The 24,266-nt window shown below is 44.4% G+C and overlaps 1 protein-coding gene across 1 annotated transcript in view; it reads right to left on the bottom strand.

Moving 5' to 3' along the window:
- Window positions 1-24,266, bottom strand: part of RELL1 (RELT like 1) — a 142,086-nt gene that overhangs the window by 64,611 nt on the left and 53,209 nt on the right. The window contains exons 3-4 of the mRNA XM_069202120.1: window positions 19,595-19,669; window positions 7,756-7,828 (exon numbers count right to left, since the gene is read on the bottom strand). Of these exons, the coding sequence (XP_069058221.1) occupies window positions 7,756-7,828; window positions 19,595-19,669 (148 nt within the window). The remainder of the gene's footprint in view (window positions 1-7,755; window positions 7,829-19,594; window positions 19,670-24,266) is intronic.

The following is a 24,266-nucleotide window of genomic DNA, read 5'->3' as shown; positions in this document are numbered from 1 at the left end:
TATGATCCTCTTTAGTCCTTCCATGAAGGCTTTAATGACTGGTATTCTAAACAGTGATTTTGTGTGTTTAATTTGCAAGTAAGCCGAGATTGAAGTGAGGTGTATTTTGACGGAAGAAAAAGGAAGATTTGCTTTTTTGTAGGTGTAGTAAATATCCTACGATGTCTTGTATGGACGCATCTAACAGTGTGATGTGTTTCGCTTGGCAGTAGAAAACAAATCTTTTCCATTTTTTAGCTTAGCAATGCCTGGTGGTAGGTTTTCTTGCCTGTTTAATGACTTCCATACACTTTTTTGGAAGATTTAGATAGCCAAACTCTAAGACTTCAGGAGCCAGCTTGCTAGATTGAGCATTGCTGGATTGGGGTGCCTGATCTGTTGTTTGTGTTGTGTTGTGTTGTGTTAACAGGTCTGGTCTGTTTGGAAGTTTGATGTGAGATACTACTGAGAGGTCCAACAGTGTGGTGTACCACGGTTGGCGTGCCCACGTTGGTGCTATGAGTATTAGTTTGAGTTTGTTTTCACTCCGTTTGTTGACTAGAAAAGGAATGAGTGGGAGAGGGGGAAAAGCGTAAGCAAATATCCCTGACCAGTTGATCCAGAGAGCATTGCCCTTGGACTGAGGGTGTGGGTACCTGGACGCGAAGTTTTGGCATTTTGCGTTTTTTTTTTTGTGGCAAACAGATCTATGTCTGGTGTTCCCCACTGGCGAAAGTATTTTTGTAGTATCTGGGATGTATTTCCCACTCGTGAGTTTGCTGGTGATCTCGACTGAGACTGCCCGCTAATTGATTGTGGATGCCTGGGATATATTGCGCTATTAGGCGAATAATGTTGTGAATTGCCCAATGCCACATTTTTTGTGCTAGGAGGCATAATTGTGATGAGTGTGTTCCCCCTTGTTTAAGTAGTACATTGTTGTCATATTGTCTGTTTCGACAAGAATGTGTTTGTGCGCTAGAAGAGGTTGAAAAGCTTTTAGTGCTAGAAAGACTGCTAGCAGCTCTAATTGATTTATTTCTGTTGCTTGTCCCACTGTCTTTGTAGATTGTGATTGTTGAGGTGTGCTCCCCACCCAATCATTGATGCATTTGTTGTGAGAATTGCGTGAGGCACAGGGTCTTGAAAAGGCCGCCCTTTGTTTAAATTTACGGGGTTCCACCATTGAAGCGAATAGTGTGTTTGGCGGTCTATCAACACTAGATCTTGGAGTTGACCCTGGCCCTGCGTCCATTGTTTTGCAAGGCACTGTTGTAAGGGCTGCATGTGTAACTGCGCATTTGGGGCAATTGCCATGCATGATGCCATCATGCCTAGGAGTTTCATCACAAATCTGACTGTGTAGTGCTGATTTGGTTGTATCTTTGGTACCATGGTGTGGAATGATTGTACACTTTGTGGTCTTGGACTGGCAATCGTTTTTTGAGTGTTGCTCCCAAGTATTGTTGAACTTGGGATGGTTGCAAGTGTGATTTTTGGTAATTTATAGAAAACCCTAGCGTGTGTAGGGTGTCTATTACGTAACGTGTGTGATTTTGACACTGCTGTTGATTGTTGGCTTTTATTAGCCAATCGTCGAGATATGGGAATACGTGCATGTGCTGTCTCCTTATATTGGCCTCTACAACTGCAAGGCATTTTGTAAATACTCTGGGGGCTGTTGTTATCCTGAAGGGTCATACTTTGAATTGGTAATGATTTCCTTGTATGACAAACCTGAGGTATTTTCTGTGAGATAGATGGATATATGAAAATATGCATCTTTTAAATCCAGTGATGACATATATTCCTCCTGTTTTAATAAGGGGACTACATCTTGAAGTGTCACCATGTGAATGTGTTCTGATTTGATGAATAGGTTGAGAGTCCTGAGATCTAAAATTGGTCTTAGTGTCTTGTCCTTTTTGGGAATAAGGAAATATAGGGAATAAACCCCTGTTCCTTTTTGTTGGTGAGGTACTAGTTCTATGGCTTGTTTTGTTAATAGTGCCTGCACCTCTGTTTGTAGCATTGTTAGATGTTGCGACGACAGTTTGTGCGCTCTTGGTGGAATATCTGGGGGAAAATGTGTGAATTCTATACAGTAACCATGTTGGATAATTGATAGAACCCATGTGTCCGTGGTTATGTCTGACCAATGTTTGTGGTAAAATCTGAGTCTTCCTCCCACAGGGGATGTGTGTTGGGGGAGATTGATGGGCAAGTCACTGCTTGTTATTAGTGGCCTGCTTAGTGGGCTGAAATTTCCCCCTTGACCTTGGGAATTGTCCCCTGAAGGACCCGCAAAACCCCCCTCTCTGATATTGTGATTGGTAGGTGGGTTTTGTTTGAGAGGTGGATGTTTCTGCAGGCTGTTGTCTGAAACCTCCCCTATATTGCGGTTTTCTGAATGTCCCTCTGTATTGGGACGAGTAGAGCGCTCCCATTGCTTTGGCCGTATCAGTGTCCTTCTTCATTTTCTCGATGGCTGTGTCCACTTGTGGGCCACACAGTTGTTGTTGATTGAATGGCATGTTAAGGACCGCCTGTTGAATCTCTGGTTTGAAACCTGAGGACCTTAGCCAAGCATGTCGTCTAATTGTCACTGCAGTGTTTACTGTTCTTGCGGCAGTGTCAGCGGAATCCAATGCAGATCGTATCTGATTGTTCGATATTGCTTGACCCTCCTCTACCACTTGCTGAGCCCTTTTCTGGTATTCCTTGGGGAGATGTTGGATGATATCGCTCATCTCGTCCCAATGAGCTCGGTCATATTGTACGAGGAGGGCTTGAGAGTTTGCTATGTGCCACTGATTGGCAGCCTGTGACGCTACTCTCTTCCCTGCTGCGTCAAACTTTTTACTCTCCTTATCTGGAGGTGGTGCATCTCCAGATGATTGTGAGTTGGCTCTCTTTCGCGCAGCTCCAACCACTACTGAGTCTGGGGGCAGCTGCTGTGTAATGAACACTGGGTCTGACGGTGACGGCTTATATTACTTTTCCACCCGTGGTGTAATTGCTCTTCCTTTCACGGGCTCCTGAAAGATTTGTTGTGCATGTTTAAGCATGCCTGGGAGCATTGGCAGACTTTGGTAGGAAGCATGCGTGGAGGCCAAGGTATTAAAGAGAAAGTCGTCCTCCAAGGGCTCTGAATGCATGCTCACATTATGGAATGCAGCAGCCCTCGACAATACCTGAGTGTATGATGTGCTATCCTCAGGTGGAGAGGGTTTTGAGGGATAGCACTCGGGACTGTTGTCCGACACAGGGTCATCATAGAGGTCCCAAGGGTCTGTATCCTGTTGCGACTGCACAGTGCGTGTGGGTGACTGTGCAGTGGGCGTGGCAAGAGGTGAAATTGTTCGTACTGGAGAATGCGGAGGAGAATGTTCTGGGGAGAACTGGCGTAATGGAGATTTTTCTCTGGGGACTTTAGTCTTTGGCGGATCAGTATCCGTATGTGATTGGAAAGCCGGTTTCCTTTTGAATTTGAGAGGAGGTGCTGTTTGGATCTTCCCAGTATCCTTATGGATCTGTATTCTTGCCTGAGTTTCATCAAACTCCTCCATCTGGTGAAGTTCCTCCTCAAATCTACGTCTCTCTTTTAATTGTTTAGAGAGTCCATGTTCCTCGGTGTACGAGGCTTTTTTCGGCTCCGAAGCTGGTTTTTTCGGCACCGAAATGCCCATGCTGACAATAGGCCTCAGCTCCGAAAGACTCTTTCGAGGCTTCGCCGTCTCGACGAGTCAATGTTGAGTTTTCTCAGTGATGTGTTCTCTGCTCGAGTCCGAAGACTTCGGCACGATTTTGGCCTTTTTCGGTGCCGAAGGTGTTGCTTGGTCACCGCTTGATTTCTTATGGGTCGAGCCATGGCCTTCCGGCAGTGGTGTCCCCGAGGCCTTATGCTTTGTCTTGGTCTGACTGTGGGCTTGGGTCGGGGCAGGCGTACTCACTTGGTGGGCTGCTGTCGGTGGTCGGTCTGCGTCGAAGTCGTCCGAATCCGAACCTGGGATAGAGATAGCCATCTCCTCTTCCTCGACGTCGAGGTGCTCTGAACTCTTCGACGCCATTTGCAGTCGCCTCGCCCTCCGATCCCTCAAGGTCTTCCTCGATCAAAATGACCTGCAGGCCTCGCACGTATCTTATCTGTGGTCCGGTGACAAACACAGATTACAGACCAGGTGTTGGTCTGTGTAGGGATACTTGGCGTGGCACTGTGGGCAGAAACGTAATGGGGTCCGGTCCATTAGGCTTCGATGTTTTCTGCGGTCGGGCCGACCAGGCCCTGCCTGGGCACGGAAGCCCTGAAGTGCCACCGAAGATGTGTTTCGCCGGTGTCGAGTTGTCGGTGCAAGATGTTTCGCAATCGAGAACAATACCGACGATTTTCTGTGAATTTAGTCTTTTTCCGATTCGAATACACGGAGCAAAGAGGAACACGTCCGAACCCGATGGCGGAAAGAAAACAATCTAAGATGGAGTCGCTGCCCATGCGCAATGGAGCCGAAAGGGAGGAGTCACTCGGTCCAGTGACTCGAAAAGACTTCTTCAAAGAAAAACAACTTGTTACACTCCGAGCCCAACAGTAGATGGCAGGAACAGTGCACAGCATGTGTATCTGCAGCTACACATGCCATTGAACATATATATATATATATATATATATATATATACATACACATACACTAAAAAATTAAGGTGGAGTTATAGACGGAAGGTAGTAACATTTTAACGTCAATTAACCATTTTTAACCAAACTTGGAAATTCACTGAGCGGCCAAAAAAAAAAATGAATTCACCAGTCAAACTTAACTGAGTCAAGTATAACTTGCACCACCATATGTTTCAAATGCTATCAGTGATGTAAAATGTTAGGTCATAAGCAGTGCACCGCAGCTGTGCTAGTTTTACCTATGTCAGTTATGTATTTAACTAAATTTATTATCACTATCAACCACAAGATGGCACTATCCCCATGCACTGGGAATAGAGGAAGGTAGATGAAAGTAAGAGGTGAAGTTCATTCTCACACAAGACAATCAATACTGTATTGAAAACAAAAAAATACACTTCTTTACAAAGGTGTCATAGGGTAAGCGAGGGGTAGCATTTTTAGGGTCGAGCTCAAAGCGCTCCGTCCCTTGGGTAATCTCTCTATGGGCTTGTAACCATGCCCATGTCAAGCCCTTCAGCTTGGCTGGTTCGTGGGCTTGCCTTTTAAAATTAGCTTGATTTAATTAGTGAAAGGCATTCCTACGTCATGCCTTCTCCGATGTTTAGCCCCGCCTCGAGCGCACTGGTAAACTACTCAAAACATTCAAGGCTCTGTATTTTCAGTATGGTTTCTACACTATTTCTTCTCTTTATTTCGTAGGTAGCGCAATCTCACTGGGCAGTAGTAGAGCGCTTTGCATGACATCGACCCTGTTACATGGATAACTGCACTTTTGCAGTTTTCCATATAACATTTTTTGGCTCATTTTTTCACCGTGAGCGGAGTTCTGTTTCCTTTTGTGTGTTTGCTTTGCGCTCATGGTGGCCGTCGACTCGCTTATGTGAAACTGTTTTTACTTTTCAGTTTATGTGGCAAAAAAAAGTCAGGTTACGAGTTTACAAAGCTGATAGCTTTAATTTGAGTAAACGCGAGACCCACTGCATTGCAAATGCTTGTTATATTTACAGAGGGAGAGAGTCGCCTGGTCACAACAGGCATCTACGAACTACCTCAGCGGTGGCCAATACAATGGAACAATTTATAAAGACAGATAGGCAACATTTATTGCAGCACGGTTTCTTTTGTGTAAAATCATGCCAGAAAAACCTAATACATGTGTTTAGCATTTCTAACTCGGAGTGGTTTCTTTGGATTTCAACAAAGTTTTTCGAGATCCACACAGCAGACTGCTCGGGGCCGATTCACAATTTGCAGCTGTTTGTGGAGATCTCTACCACTGGGGTGAAAAAATATGTTTATTTAAAAAAAAAGAAAATTCTTTACTTTTTAATTTAAAAAATTGTGAACTCGCTTCCCTAACACCTGTTCACCTAGGACTACCAGAGTAACAAGGGACAAAACAGCAGCACTAAAATGTAACATATTAATAAACTTTAACTCACTTTTTTTATTTACATTATTTTTAAATTAAAGTCAAATGTTAACTCACCCTCTTCATTACAGTATCATCCGAATGTGTCAACAGTCTTGGATACAAGTTATGGATTATTTCATTTCTAATTAACATTGTTTAAAATAATCATTTATAATTGCATTTTATTAAACTATTATGTATATTAAAAACATTTTAATGTAATTTAACATAATTTAAATAAAGTGTCATTAAAAACGTGTTTTTGTTATTTCATGTGCTTCCCCTGTGTGTTAGTGTTGCTGCTGCCACCACTCGATTCTACTGAAGTGTGTTGCAGTAACAGTTGTTGGCCATGTGTGATCGTTGACCTACTCCAAGGCAAGGCTGCGGGTAAATGCACGTCTGTTTTGTAAGTAGCACTACTACACTGGTTATGAATGTCTATTTTAGGGAGGGGGTAGGAGAGGGAGAGAAAGAGAGCAAGAGATTTAAATTACCATGTCTTCACCAAAAATCTCGTTCAATTCCCTTATCCCTACCCAATTAAAGAGCCAGAATTCCCCATTTTTCAGTCACTCCTTCGTCCTCTGACTGTTATGACTAAGCTGTGTAGGTACATGTGCAGAGATCTCCCCCACTGGGGGGAATGGAGAGCTCCAGACAGAGGTATATGAATTGCATTTTGGATTAAGCAGAGCAGTAATAGCAGCTAGGGGGGAATGGAACGCTTCACACAGTAAGATCAGGGCCTAGGGCTATAGGAAGGCAGGAAGAGGGATGAGTAATGTGCTGTGGGCCCCGGACCAATGACTAAATAAGAAGCGTTAGGACTGTCCCGGGACAAAAACTGCCCTAGACCCTGACCTAGGAAAAAGGAGTAAAACGTGGGGTTTCATTTTGATTTTTCTTTCTGTTCCCAGTGCACACACTTCAAACTCAATTACCTTTCAGAACAGCAAAAATGCAGGATGGAACCAGAAACAAAATAGAACATGGATAATGAAGAAGGCAAACAATAAATATCTGTAGGTCTTTCGAAGTATAGCTGATAATGAAGAAAGTGCATATTAAGGTGTTCTTCAATTGCAGGCTGTGCACAGAAAGCAATCGGTCTGATCCACTGATACAGCGTGCTTATACTTAAATAACCTTAAAAAAAGCCAGAGTGCAGGTAGATATAGAAATCACATCCATTTACATGGAAACACGTCAATGAGGATTGCTTCAATATCCCCATCATGAATAGCTCATTTTGATTCACTGTTGCATGGTTACCATCCAATAATACTAAATCTGGTGCCCCTCCTAACATCTGTCTATTACATGTCTTATTCTGCATGAAATTCAACGAGCAAGTCTTGCGTAGTCCCGAAAACCACATAAACGCATAGGTGCAAGCGGTCCTTACCTTTCGGTTACAAGTTTTACCTACAAAGGTTTCCTGCAAAACTCACTAATTACTCTCCCCAATCCCCCGACCACCCACCAGTGCTGACTCTGTCAACTGGTGGCAGTAATTTCTATGCACAACGTCGTACAACAAATGTTTGCACTGGAGCATTATGAAGAATACATAAATGTGGATGAAAATAAGGAAATGGAAAGCATTGTCATGTAAAAATAACTGGTAGTCATTAATGACTGTTCCGCTAAAATCACAAACAAACAATTTATGAATCTTTCTTACCTTTCAGGACAGATACTGTTGTCACCGAACACAGAATTGTCTTCTACCATTGCATTGAAAGCATCTGTATTTGCTGCAAAATGGAAAATAAACAGTAAACCAAATGCTAATCACATCTGGCCAAAAACCATCAATGAGAGGAACTAAGAAAAGATAATTGGTTAATATAATTTAATGACTGCAGCAGACTCAGCTTGGCCTGCAAGTACCACAAATCTGCAACCCTGGATAATACCTAGAGTACCTTCATTTATGTCTTATACCGCAACTGTTCTACTCCTAATCAGTCATTCTACTGCTGTCAATAGTTGGCGTTTTTGCTTTTTCGCATTTCACTTGAGTCGCAGTACTTTAATCCGTATGCTTTACGTCTCGTACTGTAGTGTTTGCTCACCTCTGGGTCAGGCAGATTTATTAAGGACCGCTCTTATACAATACTGCATATATCATCTAATTCATACATCGCTGTTAACAACAAACTCACAGTTTTCTTCCTGTGCGGCTCATGCTTATTTAAGGTCCGGTACTTTAACCTCATGCATGTATACGTCTCGACTCCACGCAGGGAAACACAGCGGAGCACCTACCAAACCACTTGATTGTCAGCCTTACATCTGAAGCAGAACAGGTGCTTTCTGATCCAGCCTTAGCCCAGTTAGTGTGCTGAGGCCTACCCAATCACGACTGCGCCAACTACGGGCTCTGACAAGCTTAAGCAGGCGCTAGCCTGTGCCAATTTGCAAGGCAATGGCCAAATGACCCTCCAACAGAGTCCCTGACCTGCGGTGACCTGAAGCGACGCCAGGAATTGAATGATTCAAGTTGCAAGTAGGCCCTATACCACAAGCACTTGTTGGTGAATTGCAAGCCAATTTAAAAGGAGCATCCCAGCACTAACTAATAGGATGCGCACCAGGGTTGGACTAGGGCAGAAAATGGGCCCGGGGAACCAAAATAAAGTGGCTCATATTGGTAAATCGGGTGGACTAGCAAGCACTGACAAAGCAGATAGGTTTCGCCTATGAGAGATCTCAGGACTTTGTCAATGTGTTTTTCTACACGTGTTGTACAGCAGCACGGCTAAAAGCAATTAGAGAGGCAGGATACTGGATAGGGGGGTTGGGAGTGGGAGCAGAGGATATAGCTCTACGGGAAGCGCTGGAACTGGAGAAACAGGTTCAAGTCTCGGCATCGGCTCAACACCCTGAGATTCTGGGTAAATCACGTAATCTCCCTCGCCTTAAAAAAATAACAAATGTGAAGTTGTGTAATGTCGCTGGTGCTCATGTAAGGTGAGAATACCTTAAGTTCTAGTTTGCGCTATAAATACAATGCCAAAAAAGAAAATGTACCTCAATCAAAGCGCAAGCAGTGAATAGACACTAATTAACATTAATTAATCTGTAGTGGCCCTTGCTCTCCAAAATAAAAGGAAGTGACGCCTCACATATTCCGAAAATTAGGTGGCACCGAAGAAGAGGGATAAGGATGTGAATGAATGGTAACTAATGGATGGGCTAACAGCCCCATTTCAAGTTTTTTTTTTTTTTGTTTTTTGTTTTTAGGCACAAAAGATCATCGCCATAGCAATGTGTGCTGCCTCCAGGCGAGACCTAAAAAAAGGGGCCCACATTTCAAAATCAGGCCAGTTTTTTAGGTTGCAGCCTATACACGCATGTAATTTTCATTCAAATAGCCTGCTTCCAGTGACTGAAAGATTTGTATAATTGATAAAGCCCAAGGGGAAGTGTGGGGACGTACATTATGTCAGACACCCCATGTCTATTAATCGGCTATTTCTGCACCGAGAAATAAAGCCGGAAAAATAACACAGCTGTGATATCTGGTTTGTGAAAAACTCCATGGAGAGTTTCAGAAAGGTGTCCTGGGAATGCATTCTGTCTGTCGCTTGCCATTGGCTTTGTGGTTTGTAACTCGCATCTTCTTGCTTCCGGTTTGGTGGCTGAGGGGTCTCCAGGTTCACTTCTTCCCTCCCCTGTCAAAGCCTTATTTACAATATTCTAGCGAGACCACCCTTTCTATAAACAGGCTTATAGATCTTGTTTCTTATCTTGTCACGTTTGCTGTGCAGAGAAGACAAATGTCATGCTTTGTGTTCCAGAAAGCTCTGTGTTTACTTTTGGCTTTCTTCAAAGCGGGAGCTTAAGAGCAAAGAGGAATGCAGATTTTTTTTTTGTTTAGGCAGAGAGAGGTAAATGACTTGCCATCTGTTTCCCGGTTCCTTTACCAACCTCCTTGTCCGATTCCTTGAGAGGTCTGAGGACCCCCCATCTCTCGCACTCGTCTCACTCCAGTACCTTCTTACATAGCCCATGATTAGCTGTAACCACCTTTTAAAACAACCAACCATGCACAAACTTTCTTTTGTGGCATATAAATTGGCCTCTTTTATTTAATTGTATTTATTTTAGAAAATGCACGATTGCCCAAAAACATTATTAATCATTGCTATGGCGAGGACTCAATTTCTGTCACACAGCCCTCCATCAATCACGGATATCATAAATCAATTTTGTCACATCATCACAAACTTTGCTGGTATCAAAATCAAATTCATTCAGGTCATAAATCAAGAGTACTAGTGATTGATCAGCCTTTGAGTCTTTGCCTCTGCTTGTCATGTCTCAACACTTTCTTCTGTAGGCAATCCCATATTTCGCCTTGGAGGGGGCTCACTCCATAGTGTTCGTTTTACCATGTTTTTTCTGAAGGAGTAGCCTCTTGTTTTTCGAATTAGGCCCAACTCGCTAAATTGCGTGTCTCTGTGCCCTGCCATGCGTCCTGGCGGGTCTGGAATGCGAGTGCCTTGTTCGTTTACTCCCCTTTCCTGGCCCCTTCTCACCCTGCCATAAGGCATCCCCAGGTGAGTGGCCTTTCATTAGCACACCATCTTACAGTCAACACTGGTAAAATGTTTGCTGTCCTTGTGTCGCGCGCTGCCCCTAATCGCCATACTGTCCGTTGGAGAGGACAGCGTGCTTTAATGACCCTCCACTAGACGCCTCCCCCCACCATTGCAGGTGTACCCCCGCTTCCTCATTGGGGGGTTCAAAAGATTCCAGAACCCCCATTGGCCCATTGTGCTTTGCGCTTCTCCCCCCTGGTGCCTGGGAAGGCTTATTCAGATGCAGGCACGACCGCCCCCCCCAAACCAGTTTAAGCAGTCCTTCCGGGTCAAAGGCAGCCGTTATGGCACCGGCCCTCTATGCCCCCCCTTTGGGGGTGGCCTTTACTATTCCTGCGCAGCATCTTGCCAGTGACGAAAAAAGAAAGGGGAAAAAAGCCCTGAAGCATGCATGACTAAACATGGAAATTCCATCCATACATGGCCCTTATACATTATAGGGAAGTCTAATACAACACTGCCCACCTCACTGAGAAGGTATAGACGTTCAGAGTTGTATCAACATGCCAAGGGTGCTCACAGGGAGTTAGAACGGAGCTGTTCATTGGTGGTGTGGGCTTCAACCATGTGCTCTTAGCACTTCTCCAGGCAGTTGCTGTAAATCCGCCCATGCCCTGCAGGTAAATGTGTGCACGCTTTTACTGGTTGGACTCCTTTTGCCCTCTCTGTTCATGTCTTACTGTTCTACGAGCTTTTATTTCTCCAACTAGCGTCATTTTTTTTCAGTTTGTTAAAAAAGGAAATACCGCCCTGTAATTTGAGATCATCAGTGGTTTGCTTCCTGTGGGATTCCCACAGAGGCTTAATTTTTATTTATTTACTTGGAAGGCTTTGGCCTTTGCTCATTTGTATGTTCGTTTTATCAGTCGTAAGAGTGGAAAGGAATTATACAGATTGTTGGTTTTCTTTTAAGCTTTTAGTTTCCTTTCAAGAGGTAGCAGGCAACTTCATTTTGACCTTTTATGCCATACTAAAACGAAAAATGCCCACAAACTGGTGCAGAGGGTCTGAGATGGAGGTTTATTTGGGTGTGCATTTATTGCATGTTTCAGTAAGTGGATTACAACCAAATGATGCTGAAAGTTTAATTTTTAAATCAAGTGGCCACTTTATAGTTTGCTTTGTCCATTCTGCGTGGTATGTGTGCATCACCGTACTTGTTAGTGGCGGCTGGTGACATTTCAAAGTGGTGGGGTGCAAATATTGGGCCACAGTGTTATGTAGTGAGTGATCCGAGACAGCCAGACTGACATAAGGAGGGTTCAGGGGAGGTTCTCCTGATGAGAAAAGTTTGAGAAAAAGAGTGGTATTTATTTTTAAAAGAAAATTTAAATAAAGAATTTAGTGAGAAAGCAACAAGGTTTATGAAGGAATTGTGAATATGTAGTCTTCAAAAAACACATGAAAACCTGTCTCACATCCTACTGCATTAACTGTGTTAAATATTTGCAACTGTTGAGTTACTCATGGAAAAGTTTATGAATAGCAACCTAATTTCACAGTTCTCAAGAGGAAGTAACATTCAGTGTGAACGTCAAGTAACACTTACAAGAGAGTGAAAAGGTAATCTTAAGCATTACCAATGGAAAATTAGGAAATACCATGAACAACTTAAATGACAATAAATAAGGAACAGTGCCAAAATGCTGCTTGCATAATTGAAAGTTTCACACCCCTAGTCTCTGTGTGGGGGTAAATATGTTTGTTTATAGGTAGTTGTCTGCGAGACCTATTGTTAACAAGTCCTTGAAATGTATAGAGTGGGCTTGGGCTCTGCTCAGAAGAAAACGTTCCTCTCACCTCAAGCTTTTGATTTTGATGTCATCATTCTGCCACCTATGAAATGCTTGTATTGCATTGCAGAAGGAACGATTTTGCATCTCAAAGTACGGTAATTCACCATACTTTATCACATACTTGCAATGTAAAGTTGGGAGAGCCAATTAAAGCTCCATCCAAATGCCAGCCTCCGTCTCAGTTCAAGGTCCTCTTGGAACCTTGAGGCAAAAATGAGTCAAGCTTTCATGTGGCTTTTGCCTAGCACTCTTGTTCTACCGTCATGCACAATCATAAAAACAAAGCATTAACATTTGAGGTAAAAAGGAGAGACAAACGGATACCCATGTAATGGCCTTTTTGTACAAAGTGAAGCAGAAAAGTACAAGTTACTTACCTTCGGTAACAAAATATCAGGTAGAGACATATTCTAGTTGCAGATTCCTTACTTTAGAATTTCCCCCAGGCGTCAGACTGGATCCGGAGATTTTTCTTCGAGCAGTACCCTTGTACGTCGGTGGGTGCCGTCGGTCGACTCCGTGGGCGTCGTTGTCACCGTGATGACATCGGGAGTAGTATATAGAAGCCGTCTTCACGCAGTGACGTAATTTTCTTTTAACGACTTTCCACGCCAAAGCACAGAGCCGCTTAGAATAATGAGATTGGTGCGCAAGAGCTAAGGACCTGAAATGGGAATCCCTGTCCCAAGAAATCAGTTCGAAAGCGGGGAGGATGGGTGGGCGGGTAAGGAATCTGCTACTAGAATATGTCTCTACCAGATATTTTGTTACTGAAGGTAAGTAACTTGTACATCTGACAGAGACTTCTAGTTGCAGATTCCTTACCTTAGAATAGATACCCAAGCAATGCCATCCTCGGTGGTGGGCTGCGAACCAAGATCATACTAGGAAGTCCTGCAGGACAGAATGACCAAAGTAGCTGTCCCGACGGACCTGACTGTCCAGACAGTAGTGTTTAGCAAACATGTGCAGGAACGCCCACGTAGCTGCCTGGCAGATATCCAGGACAGGAACTCTGCGTGTTAAAGCAGTGGAAGCAGCAGTTGCTCTGGTTGAATGAGCACGCAAGGCCCAAGGAGGTTGCTTCTTGGCCAAAGCGTAGCACATTTTGGTGCAAAGAAGCACCCATCGAGAGATAGTACACTTTTGCACCGACTTCCCTTTTTTCACACCCACATACCCAACAAAGAGTTGATCGTCCACCCGGAAATCTTTAGTACGATTGAGGTAGAACGCCAATGCTCTTTTTGGGTCCAGACGGTGGAGTCTCTCCTCCTCATGGGAAGGATGTGGGGGTGTGTCGTAAGTAGGCAGAGTGATGGACTGGCCTACATGAAAAGGTGTAACCACCTTAGGGAGGAAGGAAGCCTTAGTGCGCAACACTACTTTGTCAGGGTGCACAGACAAGTGTGGAGGTTTTGAGGAAAGGGCCTGAAGCTCACTCATCCTGCGAGCAGAGGTGATAGCAACAAGAATGACAGTTTTGAAGGTGAGGAGCCGCAAGGGACAATTATGCATTGGCTCAAACGGAGTACACATCAAATAAGTAAAGACAAGATTGAGGTCCCACTGAGGCATGATAAATGGAGTGGGAGGAAATAAATAGGTGAGTCTTTTTAGGAATCTACTCACAACAGGAGATTTAAAAAACAAGGGCTGATCAGGTAACCTAAGGAAGGCCGAAATGGCAGATCAGTACCCTTTAAGGGAGCCCAAAGCAAAGCCCTGCTGGGCCAAAGAAAGAATGAACAGAAGAACCTCGGATAGAGGGGCAGAAAGGGGATCAACAGATTTGTTGGTACACCATGCCACAAATTTATTCCAACAACAGGCGTATACAGTTTTGGTTAAGGGACGCCTGGCTGCCAAGATAACACCGCAGACTTCAGGTGGAAGATCAGAAGTCATCAACTGTCGCCGCTCAATCCCCACGCATGAAGGCGGAGGTTGGACAGGTTCGGGTGAAGAACCGCTCCCTGTTGAGGCAGTCTGAGTGGAGGATCAATGGACATGCTCAATAGCTCTGGATACCATACTTTCTGTACCCAGTCCGGAGCCACCAAGAGGACTTGGGCCCGGTTGTTCCTGATCTTCTTGAGAACTCTGGGCAGAAGAGGTATAGGCAGAAAGGAGGCCAGAGTTCCACTTGAGATGAGAAGCGTCTCCGAGCGAGTGCCGCCTTGGAAACTCCAATGTACAAAACAGTTGACATTGCACGTTCTTCGCGGAGGCGAACAGATCTAACCAAGGCTCCCCCCACTGCTGAAAGAGACCTTGCGCCACCTTCGGATGGAGACGCCATGTGTGATCGGCTGTGCATCGACGACTGAGTTCGTCCACTCTGGTGTTGAGGGAACCCGCCAGATGTTGAACCATCAGGGTAATGCCTTGATGTTCCAGCCATGTCCAGAGGCGTAGTGCCTCCTGACAAAGGGCATAGGACCATACTCCGCCCTGTTTGTTGCGGTACCACATGGCGGTAGTATTGTCTGTGAACACCTGCACAACTTTCCCTGTGAGAGAGGAAAGGAATGCTTTCCATGCAAGCCTGATCGCCCTGAGCTCCAGAAGATTGACATGGAGCCCAGACTCTGCCGGAGATCAGAGTCCTCTGAAATCTGCCTCTCCCATGTGACCGCCCCAACCCAGAAGTGACGCATCTGAGAGATCTGGTTGGGGAAGAGAGAGGGATCTGCCGTGGACCCAATGTGGATTTGAAAGCCACCACTGCAGGTCTTTCGCAGTCCCCTCCGAGACCTGGACCATGTCGGAGAGATTCCCCTGATGCTGTGCCCACTGGAACTTCAGGACCCATTGCAAAGTCCGCATATGCCATCTGGCATGTGTTACTAGCAGGATGCAGGAGCCCATGAGGCCATGAGGCTCAGCAGCCTCAGAGTCAGTCTCACCGAAACCTAAGACCGAGGCCGAAAGAGCAGAATCGTAGCCTGAATGTCTTGGACTTGCCTTTCGGGAGGATAAGCCCGAAACTGCACTGTGTCCAGAACAGCTCAGATGAAAGAGCGCGTCTCAGAGGGAGTCAGGTGTGACTTCGGCACATTAATAGTGAACCCCAAGGTGTGCAGGAGGTTCACCGTAGTGTGAAGGTGGGAGACGACTTTCTGGGGTGAGTCCGCCTTCAACAGCCAATCGTCGAGGTAGGGGAAGACTGAGACCCCTAACCTGCGCAGATGAGCTGCAACCAACGGCATCACTTTCGTGAACACCCAAAGGGCGCTGGTAAGGCCGAAGGGGGAGCACGGTAAACTGAAAGTGCTTGTGACCTATCACGAATTGTAGGTAACGTTTGTGGGCAGGCAGGATGGGGATGTGGAAATAAGCGTCCTGCAAGTCTAACACTACCATCCAGTCTCCTGGGTCCAAGGCAGACAGAACCTGAGCCAGGGTGAGCATTTTGAATTTCTCCTTCTTGAGGAACTAGTTTAGGTCCCGAAGGTCTAGGATAGGATGTAAGCCCTTGTCCTATTTTGGTATCAGAAAGTAGCGGGAATAACAACCACGACCTACTTCGGGCACAGGGACCTTTTCTATAGCTCCTTTGGCCATAGGTGCCAAAAGATCCTCTGGAGGGTGACTGAAGGATGGAGGCATGGTTGGTGGAGCAGATTCGAAAGGGAGGGAGTAGCCCTTTAGAACTATCTGCAAAACCCACCTGTCTGTGGTGATGTATTCCCAGTGGGGCAGGTGATGGCGAATCCTGCCACCAACTGGACGGGAGTGAGGGGACAGACTAGGAAGGTTTGGAGGCTGCAGCAGGGGCAGAGGTGGGCTGGGCAAACCACTGGTTCCCTGTCCCACAGCCATGTGGGATCCGGCGTCCTCAGCCACGCAGAGGCTGAACAACATGGGTGCCACAGCGGCTGGGTGGAGGACGTGACAGGGAGCCCCTCCATGGCCACAAAAGGGGCGAAAAGCGGACTGTGGGGGCAAGTGGCAGAGGAAAGACCAAGGGACCGAGACGTAGCCCGGGAATCCTTGAATCTCTCCAAGGCCGAGTCCGCTTTGTCTTCGAAGAGATGTGAGCGATCAAAGGGCATGTCCATGAGTGACTGTTGGACATCCTCCAAAAAAACTGAATTACGCAACCAGGCGTGGCAACTGATCTGCCCAGAGAGTTGGTTGTGTCCAGCCCACAACGGATTGTGAACTTTGCTGCATCTCTCCCATCGTTCACAGCTTGGGAGACGATAGCACGGGCCTCCTCCTGTATCTGCGGCAGGACTTGCACAACTGTATCCCACAAAGAGAGGGTATAGCGGCCCAAAAGGCATGCAGTGTTCACAGATCGCAGCGCGAGACTGGAGGAAGAAAATAACTTCTTGCCAAACTGTTCCAGTCTTTTGGATTCCCTGTCCGGGTGTGAGGAATGGAATGCGCCTGAAGAAGAGGAAGCCTGGATAACAAGACTCTCAGGCGTGGGGTGTTGGGAGAGGAATTTAGGGTCGTTTGGAATCGGCCGATGGTGGCGTATGATAGTCCTATTCACAGGAGCCCCTGTGTTGGGTTTGGACCAGGTACCAAAAGGACATTAGTGAGGGCTTCATTAAATGGCAAAAGGGGTTCTGAAGTAGAAGCCCCAGGCTGAAGCACCTCCGTCAGGAGATTAAACCTGACCTCAACAGTGGGAAGCTCAAGACCAAGGACCTCAGCTGCACTACTGACCACCATACCATAAGTCGATCCCTCCGCTGTAGCAACAGTAGGAGGAGACAGCATGCCAGCGTCAGTAGAAGTATCCAGACCACTGGCATCGCCCAATTCCTGAGCCCAATCCAAAGATGGATAATCCTGGTATTCATAAGGGTCCAGGGACCCCTCCAATCCCTCTCCATATTCGTACCCATAAGAAAAAGGGTCTGAATCTGACCTTGGGCAAATAGGCCCCATCGAAGGTAAAGGCGGTGTGAGCTGATGCCGCTCCGATTCAGAGTTGTCGGGGATAAGTATCGGGTAGACGTTGATAGTGGGCACTACCGACGTCGGGAGCGTCAACAATCGACCCAGCGCTGGGGAAGGTCTCAAGGGTGAGACCGGCGCTGGTGTGGATCCGAAGGTGACCTCGGTGGTCAGAGCGGATGCCACCGGCGCTGAACCCGAAGGCCCATCATCTGAACCCCTTGGGCTTAAAGGCGCCGTATCGGGGTCGGTCCCACCAAATTTCTCACAAAAACTCAACAAAACAGTTGAAGTCGGTCAAAAAGAGACCAGGGTAGCTCTTCTCCGTATCAGCGTGTAGCGCGGAAAGAAAAGAACGGACATCACTTTGCGAAGGCGGCGTCTATATAGTACTCCTGACGTCATCACGGCGACTACGATACCAACGATGCCCGCAGATTCGACCGACGCCACCTACCGGCACGCAAGGGTATTGCTCGAAGAAAAATCTCTGGATCCAGTCTGACGCCTGGGGGAAATTCTAAGGTAAGGAGACATTCATTAGATTATGCACAACTTACTTTTCATGCTCTGTGAGCCATGAGCCAGCCATATTTCATGTACTAATTCTCTACTGCCACCAATCAAATCTGTCACTCTGTCCTTGTTTTTAACCTTAACATCTTCCTTTATTTAACATTACCCTAATCTCGTCTCTAGCATTAAACCGATAACTGAGCCTTGCTCTCACAGTATACATAACCCTTAACTACTTTTATCCCTTCCCTTTAACCATCCATAACCCCGAGGCACACCATTACCATAAAGCTATCTTTTAACTCTTCACACTTATGCATTTCAAACGTTTTTTGCATTTTCGTTTTCAGTACTCCCTGCTTGTTTTTCTAATTTTCATATATATTTTTTTTTTATCAAAATGTTTTCTTTTTCTAACTTTTTATTTCGAAACTTAAATCCAATACCTGCGTGCTACTTGACAGCAACCACATTAAGTCCAAGTGGGCTAAGATTTAAAGGAATGAAGGTCCGAAGGAGGGGGACAAAATTATGGAGGGGAAGAAATATGGCACATGGTAATAGTCAGCTGGCTGAAGTTAGAGAAGAGAATAAAAAGAAGAGGGCAGGACATGGGAGGAAATAGAGACACGAGGGCAGGACATAAGGGTGGGTTACACCAGCTAGTACAGTGTGCGTCACCTGCAGCAGGCCGTGCCATACAGGTGGGACCTGCTGCATTTGTAAAGAATACTGCCACATTAAACCCAAATACTAAAAGCAGCAACTCTTTTCAAGCAGGTGTGGTAAAGGCATTACCTCCACCACATCGATGGGACCGTAGTCGAACAATGACGTTGCAAATCCGACTTTTAGACTTTTTCATTGATAATGCGGAGCAACAGAACAATTCTGTTTGATTATGCGAATGAAATGCACGCATGATGATGTCTCTGAAGTGCATCCAAAAAGTAACACGCAGGCTTAAGAAAGAGTCTGGGTTTTCTTGCGTGATTTGAACACCATTATGTAAGACACGGCAATATTTGAAAACAGATTAAATTAACCAGGTTATCACTAGCATCTCACTGAGATGTTAATTTGCAAAACAAAGAAATTACAAAATAAGTTTAAAAGTAGGACTTGAAACGGATAATGTGATTTTTCTTAAACAATATGCAAGTTTCTAGTGCCCTAATACCACATGTGGTGCTTCTCCATCCCCGAAAGGTGATATACAAACCACATTCCCTCCCTGAGCTGGAAATTTTGGATAGTTTCGGTTTAACAATATATGAGGGAAGTTTAAATATCCAGCAAACCTTTGCATTCTGATTTACTGAAATGTCGAGCACATACCCGTATTCAAATGTAGAAAGACACAAAAGAGAGCTTTGTGCTGCTGCTGATTAGAATAATTCAATGGCGATTTTATCGTAAAAGACAAAGTCCACGGTGTACAAGCCAGGAAGTAAAAACCATGGCTTACATGTGCCAAATATTACAACAAGGTGACAATGGATGGAAATGATGCCGCTGATAATGGTAATATGGGTGAGTGTACACCATTTATACAACTCCATTTACATTTGAATGCCAAAACAGAAAACACATTTATGAATCATTTTCTTTCTTTAAAGTTGAGCAACTACGGTTACAAAGAAAATGCAGAGAATTATGTTTGGAAGCTTTTTTTTTTACTTACCTTTATTTTTCATAATGCAATTGACGATGTGCCCCACCGTGTCATTATTGCCTTCAGCTACAGACTCATTCATTTCTATTAAAAATAAATAAATAAGTCGGCATAATCAACCAATCAACCTAGAATAATCAAAACAGATTGACAGGTACATTTTTTTAATCGCAATCGCTGAAAATAAAAGCAAAATCCACAAACGCAGAGCACAAGTCCTGAAAAAAGAAGTGGGGGAGGCTTAACCAAGTTAGGCAGTATACAAGTGACATCATGGTGCATGTCATCACAGCGTGACAGCACAACATCACAACCCATGACCTCACGGAACATGACATCACAAGAAGTGACATCACATCTGAACACTTCACACACGTTTTGCAGGTCTATCATGGGTACATCTGAGCGAATTATGACGTTTCACAAATTAGATTTTGCGTCTCGGTTGTGCAAAAAAAGTGACGCAACCCTGACACAAAATGCAGGCCTCAATTTATAACGTGTTTTTTTAAAACTCTGCTACAAATAAGTTGGCAACAAGGAAAAATATAGCACTAAATATTTTCTGCAATATTGGTTGCAAATTCTACATTTTCGGATATCTCATGGGGTTAAGGCACCTGCTGCCCTGATCTTTGTGTGCCCAGTAAATCCCAGGTAACAATAATAATGGTAAGATCACTTTGCAGGGTTATGCATTTGCTGGAGAGAACTGCGTTTTCTCTCGTCGCAGTTTTGAATCAAAGTAGTGTAGATGGTTAATGTGTCTCCTGCAAAGAACATCATGCAGATGACACATTTTTAGTTTATGTAGCTTGGTAAGTGTTACTGCTTTTAACACAAATATCCTTTTGTTACTCGTAGTTTATAAATTGTAATCCTGCTAATGCAGTACAGTGAGTTATAAAGGACATGTGACTCCTAAACCTTGTAACCATCACTGTCTTACGTAACACATTTTGCACATGTATTTACACATTTATAGGATTTATTGTCAATGTATTTTATGTACGTGTGATGTAAAGTGCTTTGACACCCTGCATTGGGATGAGCAGCTCTGTGAAATAAATAAAACAAATTAGTGGTACTTACATTGTTAACTGTGTTAAGACTGGAACAGACCAACACATATGACATGCTTACAGTGCATATACATATATATATCTCATATAGAGGGATTGAACAAATGAAAAACATATCACTTCACAAGTACTTGAAGGGGCAACAACGAGCTGTGTGCATTTGTTTCCTTTCCCTTGCATTTGCATCTAGACGGAGGCTCAGGTAGATCCCAGTCAGGATAGTGAAAGACAAGGAAGCTTGATGGCCCCTTAAATTCGACCTTTGTTAGGGGCCCAGCAGGAGTGTGAAACATGAAAGCTCCCTCACCACCTGGACGCTGCTGTTCAAAACAAAGCCAGACAATGTGCAGGCACTGCCGAATGTGTCCCGGTATCTGAAAATTACACTGGGACAAGTTCAGCAAAATTCACTACGGCCCACTTCCTGTAGGGTGTAGGGTGTACGCCCTACACTCTGTGAAAAAAGTGGGTGGACGCTTTGTACCCACAACTTGTGCCCTGCGCATAAGTATTTTTGTAGCATAAAACATTTACGCAGGATATAGTACAATAGATTATGGGCTTGATTTAAGAGTTTGAAGGACAGATAGCCTCACCTTATTACAAGTGCCAAAGGCTATAAGGCACTTGCAATAAGGCGGACATGTTATCCATCATGTATGTAACGGTGTACTTGCCCTCCGCACTCTAAATCAGGCCTTTATGTATGTTTTCTTCAATGGGTATGAGCTGAACATATTTCCATCTGATACGTTATCAAAGTCAAACACAAAATGTTAGATTTTCACCCTTATTGTCCAACACATTTCTTTACTGATATTCGTGTTTTAATCTTTATATACACAACTACTCCATGCAAAATCGTTCACTTCAATGAGTCGGTCATTAGTACCATGATTAAAAGGCAAAACTGGCACTTTGTAAAAGCTACATAATTTCTTAAGATAATACAGGCATTTGGAGTCCTGGTTCAGTTATGTTGCAGTATCCAACTTTCAGGGTGAGTCTGATTATCTGGTTCTCCACAAACTGGGCTTTTTTTGTAAAAGTGAAACTTCCAGATACTCTGTCGCCTTTCTTGAATAGATGGTTAATCAATGAAGGCCAAGAGACAAAATCATAACTAATGTTAATCAACATAGTGCAGGTGATAAAGTAGAGGGAAGACATCTGATAGTGCTAAAGGCACAGACCTATGTTCAAACGACATCACAACATTACATAGGATGCAAAAGTCGCTTAACAATGTTGTATGCAGAGGGCGAGAAATCTTTTAGAGGCTCATTGACGTCCACTATTCCAAGCAAATTCAATAGTCTCCTGCCAATAAACCATCTTCAATTCTCGCAAGCTGCTGCTGCTATTGGTGTTTTTGTTTCTTGTACTGTTTTAATTACAAAATGGGTACTCATGTCAAAAACTGACACAAGGACGTACTTTGGGTTCTAGCACAGCATAAAATGACGGATTCACATTTCATGTTATTATGCTTAATTCTGTGCAATTCTGACAAACTTTCATGAAATTGGGTGAAAACAAATTATGAAAATTTCAAATACCCTTAGTGAAAAACCAGAGTCTACTGACTTTATGTGCATTTGACACTGCCAGAACCCCTTTCAGTGGGCCACAGGGAAAGCAGGGGCTACTGTACCAAAAGGCCCCAAGAAAGGGAGCTGAGGCCTTTTACGTCTGATGTTGCAGGGCCAGATCAACTACCGATTCTGAGTAAATGGGGCAAGTACCCCTTCTACACTCGAATCTCACAGGACTGCAACTTAAAATGCACACAGCAGCAGCAATAAATCATTGTCCAGCCAAATATTCACTTCTATGGTAAAAGACAAGTATTTTATTTCTACTATACACCATACAAAGAAAATATACGACATTCACAAAGAACTGCACACTGCCCCGGAGGCCAGGACTCTAGTGTTTCTCTACGCATCCCCCGTATCCCACTCCCTCCTCACTCCCAGGAATACTAGTTATTCCCCATAGGCCACATCCACGGTAAGCACTTCTAGTAGTCTGAGACTGAAGAGTCCACTATGACTGTTTTTAAGGTCAGTGTCCCAGCGCCACAGCGCTAATAAGTAGCAAGTTCCCCTGGAGCCGGCAGGCCCGAAATCAGTCTTACCCGAACCTTACAGGACTCGAGTGAGCGAGTTTCCTGAGTGCACCCCTTCCACAGGTGCCAAATTACTCTTAATTGCAAGAGCGGACGTGATTGTGTTATTTTCGCGCATTCCACGTCAAAGAGTAACGCAGGATTACCAACATTAAAATATAATTTACAATTATTTGCACGGTGTGCTCCCTCCCTTCTGCCTCCCTCCAAACGTTTGGTACACACTGGGGCCGTATGTTAGATAGCTTGTATGTGGCACAATCAATCTCTCACAATTATGCTAACCAAAATGACTTCCTTGGTGCAGGCTTTGGAGCCCTTACTCATAATGGAAAAAACCCTGAGCATGTCACACACGATATGAGAAACCCTGACAACAAAGTCACATTCAGGAACATCTCAGGAAAATACGCAGACTTGGAGTAGCGTTAATCGGGTGTCAACATTACCCCCTGAAAGGCTGGCGGGATTAAAAATTACTCATTCATGTCCGGAACACTGTAAAACAGCCTATGTGTGTCTGATACATAACAGATTTGCCTCTGAAATGCTAGCAAGTCTGCCTCAAATTCAGTCAAGTCACACCAGTGACCCTGAATGGTTAGTACTGCTGGGTACACTCAGACACATCAAGCCCAATGCTTAAAAGCCAGATGGATTGGCCAAAGTAAGTCACTAATATGTCAATCATCCATCAGAAAGGGCAATAGGTTTGTGAAGTCACATCCTAGTTAGCTCCATACATTTAACTAAATCTGCCCAAGCACCACTCTATTTCATGGATTTGCAATAATTTTTACACTTTATAATATTTTTACCTAAAACCCATATTTTGCTTCTGTTTTTATATGGCAAGGCTGAGTGGAAATAATGTGGATTAACTCAACTGAGCTACTCGACTTGTGCAACTAGAGGCATATTGTTGATTTGTCAAGGCGTCCAAGCCCTGCATAGTACATTTTATTTGAATTCAGAACGTTCAACTGATCCCAAATTTCTTAATTGGGTTCCTCAGTGGCACTCATGAGCTCAAAGATATCAATAGCTTAGATAAAATTACTGTGACTTACCCACGTAGGTGTAGTATTACCTTTATTATATGCACATTGTGTGTGTACTGGCAATATTTGTAAGGAGTGGCACTAGGGGGGGTGCTACAGGTCCTTTATACAGTGGAGAGGAGCTCGCTTCATAGTATCAACTTGCATCCTGTACACTCTTCTGATAAAAATGCTACCCTACTTGTGTGCCTCGGTCAAACACCCATAAAACAAAAGGCCTCAAAACATCTACAGTTTCTTTCATTGAGACATAAAAATTTCTTGTCCTATAAATTACGAGTTTTGGCAATGGAGTAGCGGTGGTATTTAGGCCTGGGTTCGGCCGCAACTCAGAGGCGTGTACAAAATCAAGAAACCTTTCACAACTAGACATCAATTGGATTCCAGGGTGATGTGCCTCGTATGGA

Source organism: Pleurodeles waltl, chromosome 1_2 (genome assembly GCF_031143425.1).
Source record: "Pleurodeles waltl isolate 20211129_DDA chromosome 1_2, aPleWal1.hap1.20221129, whole genome shotgun sequence".
Lineage (NCBI taxonomy): Eukaryota > Metazoa > Chordata > Amphibia > Caudata > Salamandridae > Pleurodeles > Pleurodeles waltl.
Note: the sequence above shows the minus strand (reverse complement) of the source record. Positions and strands in the feature narration are given on the sequence as shown.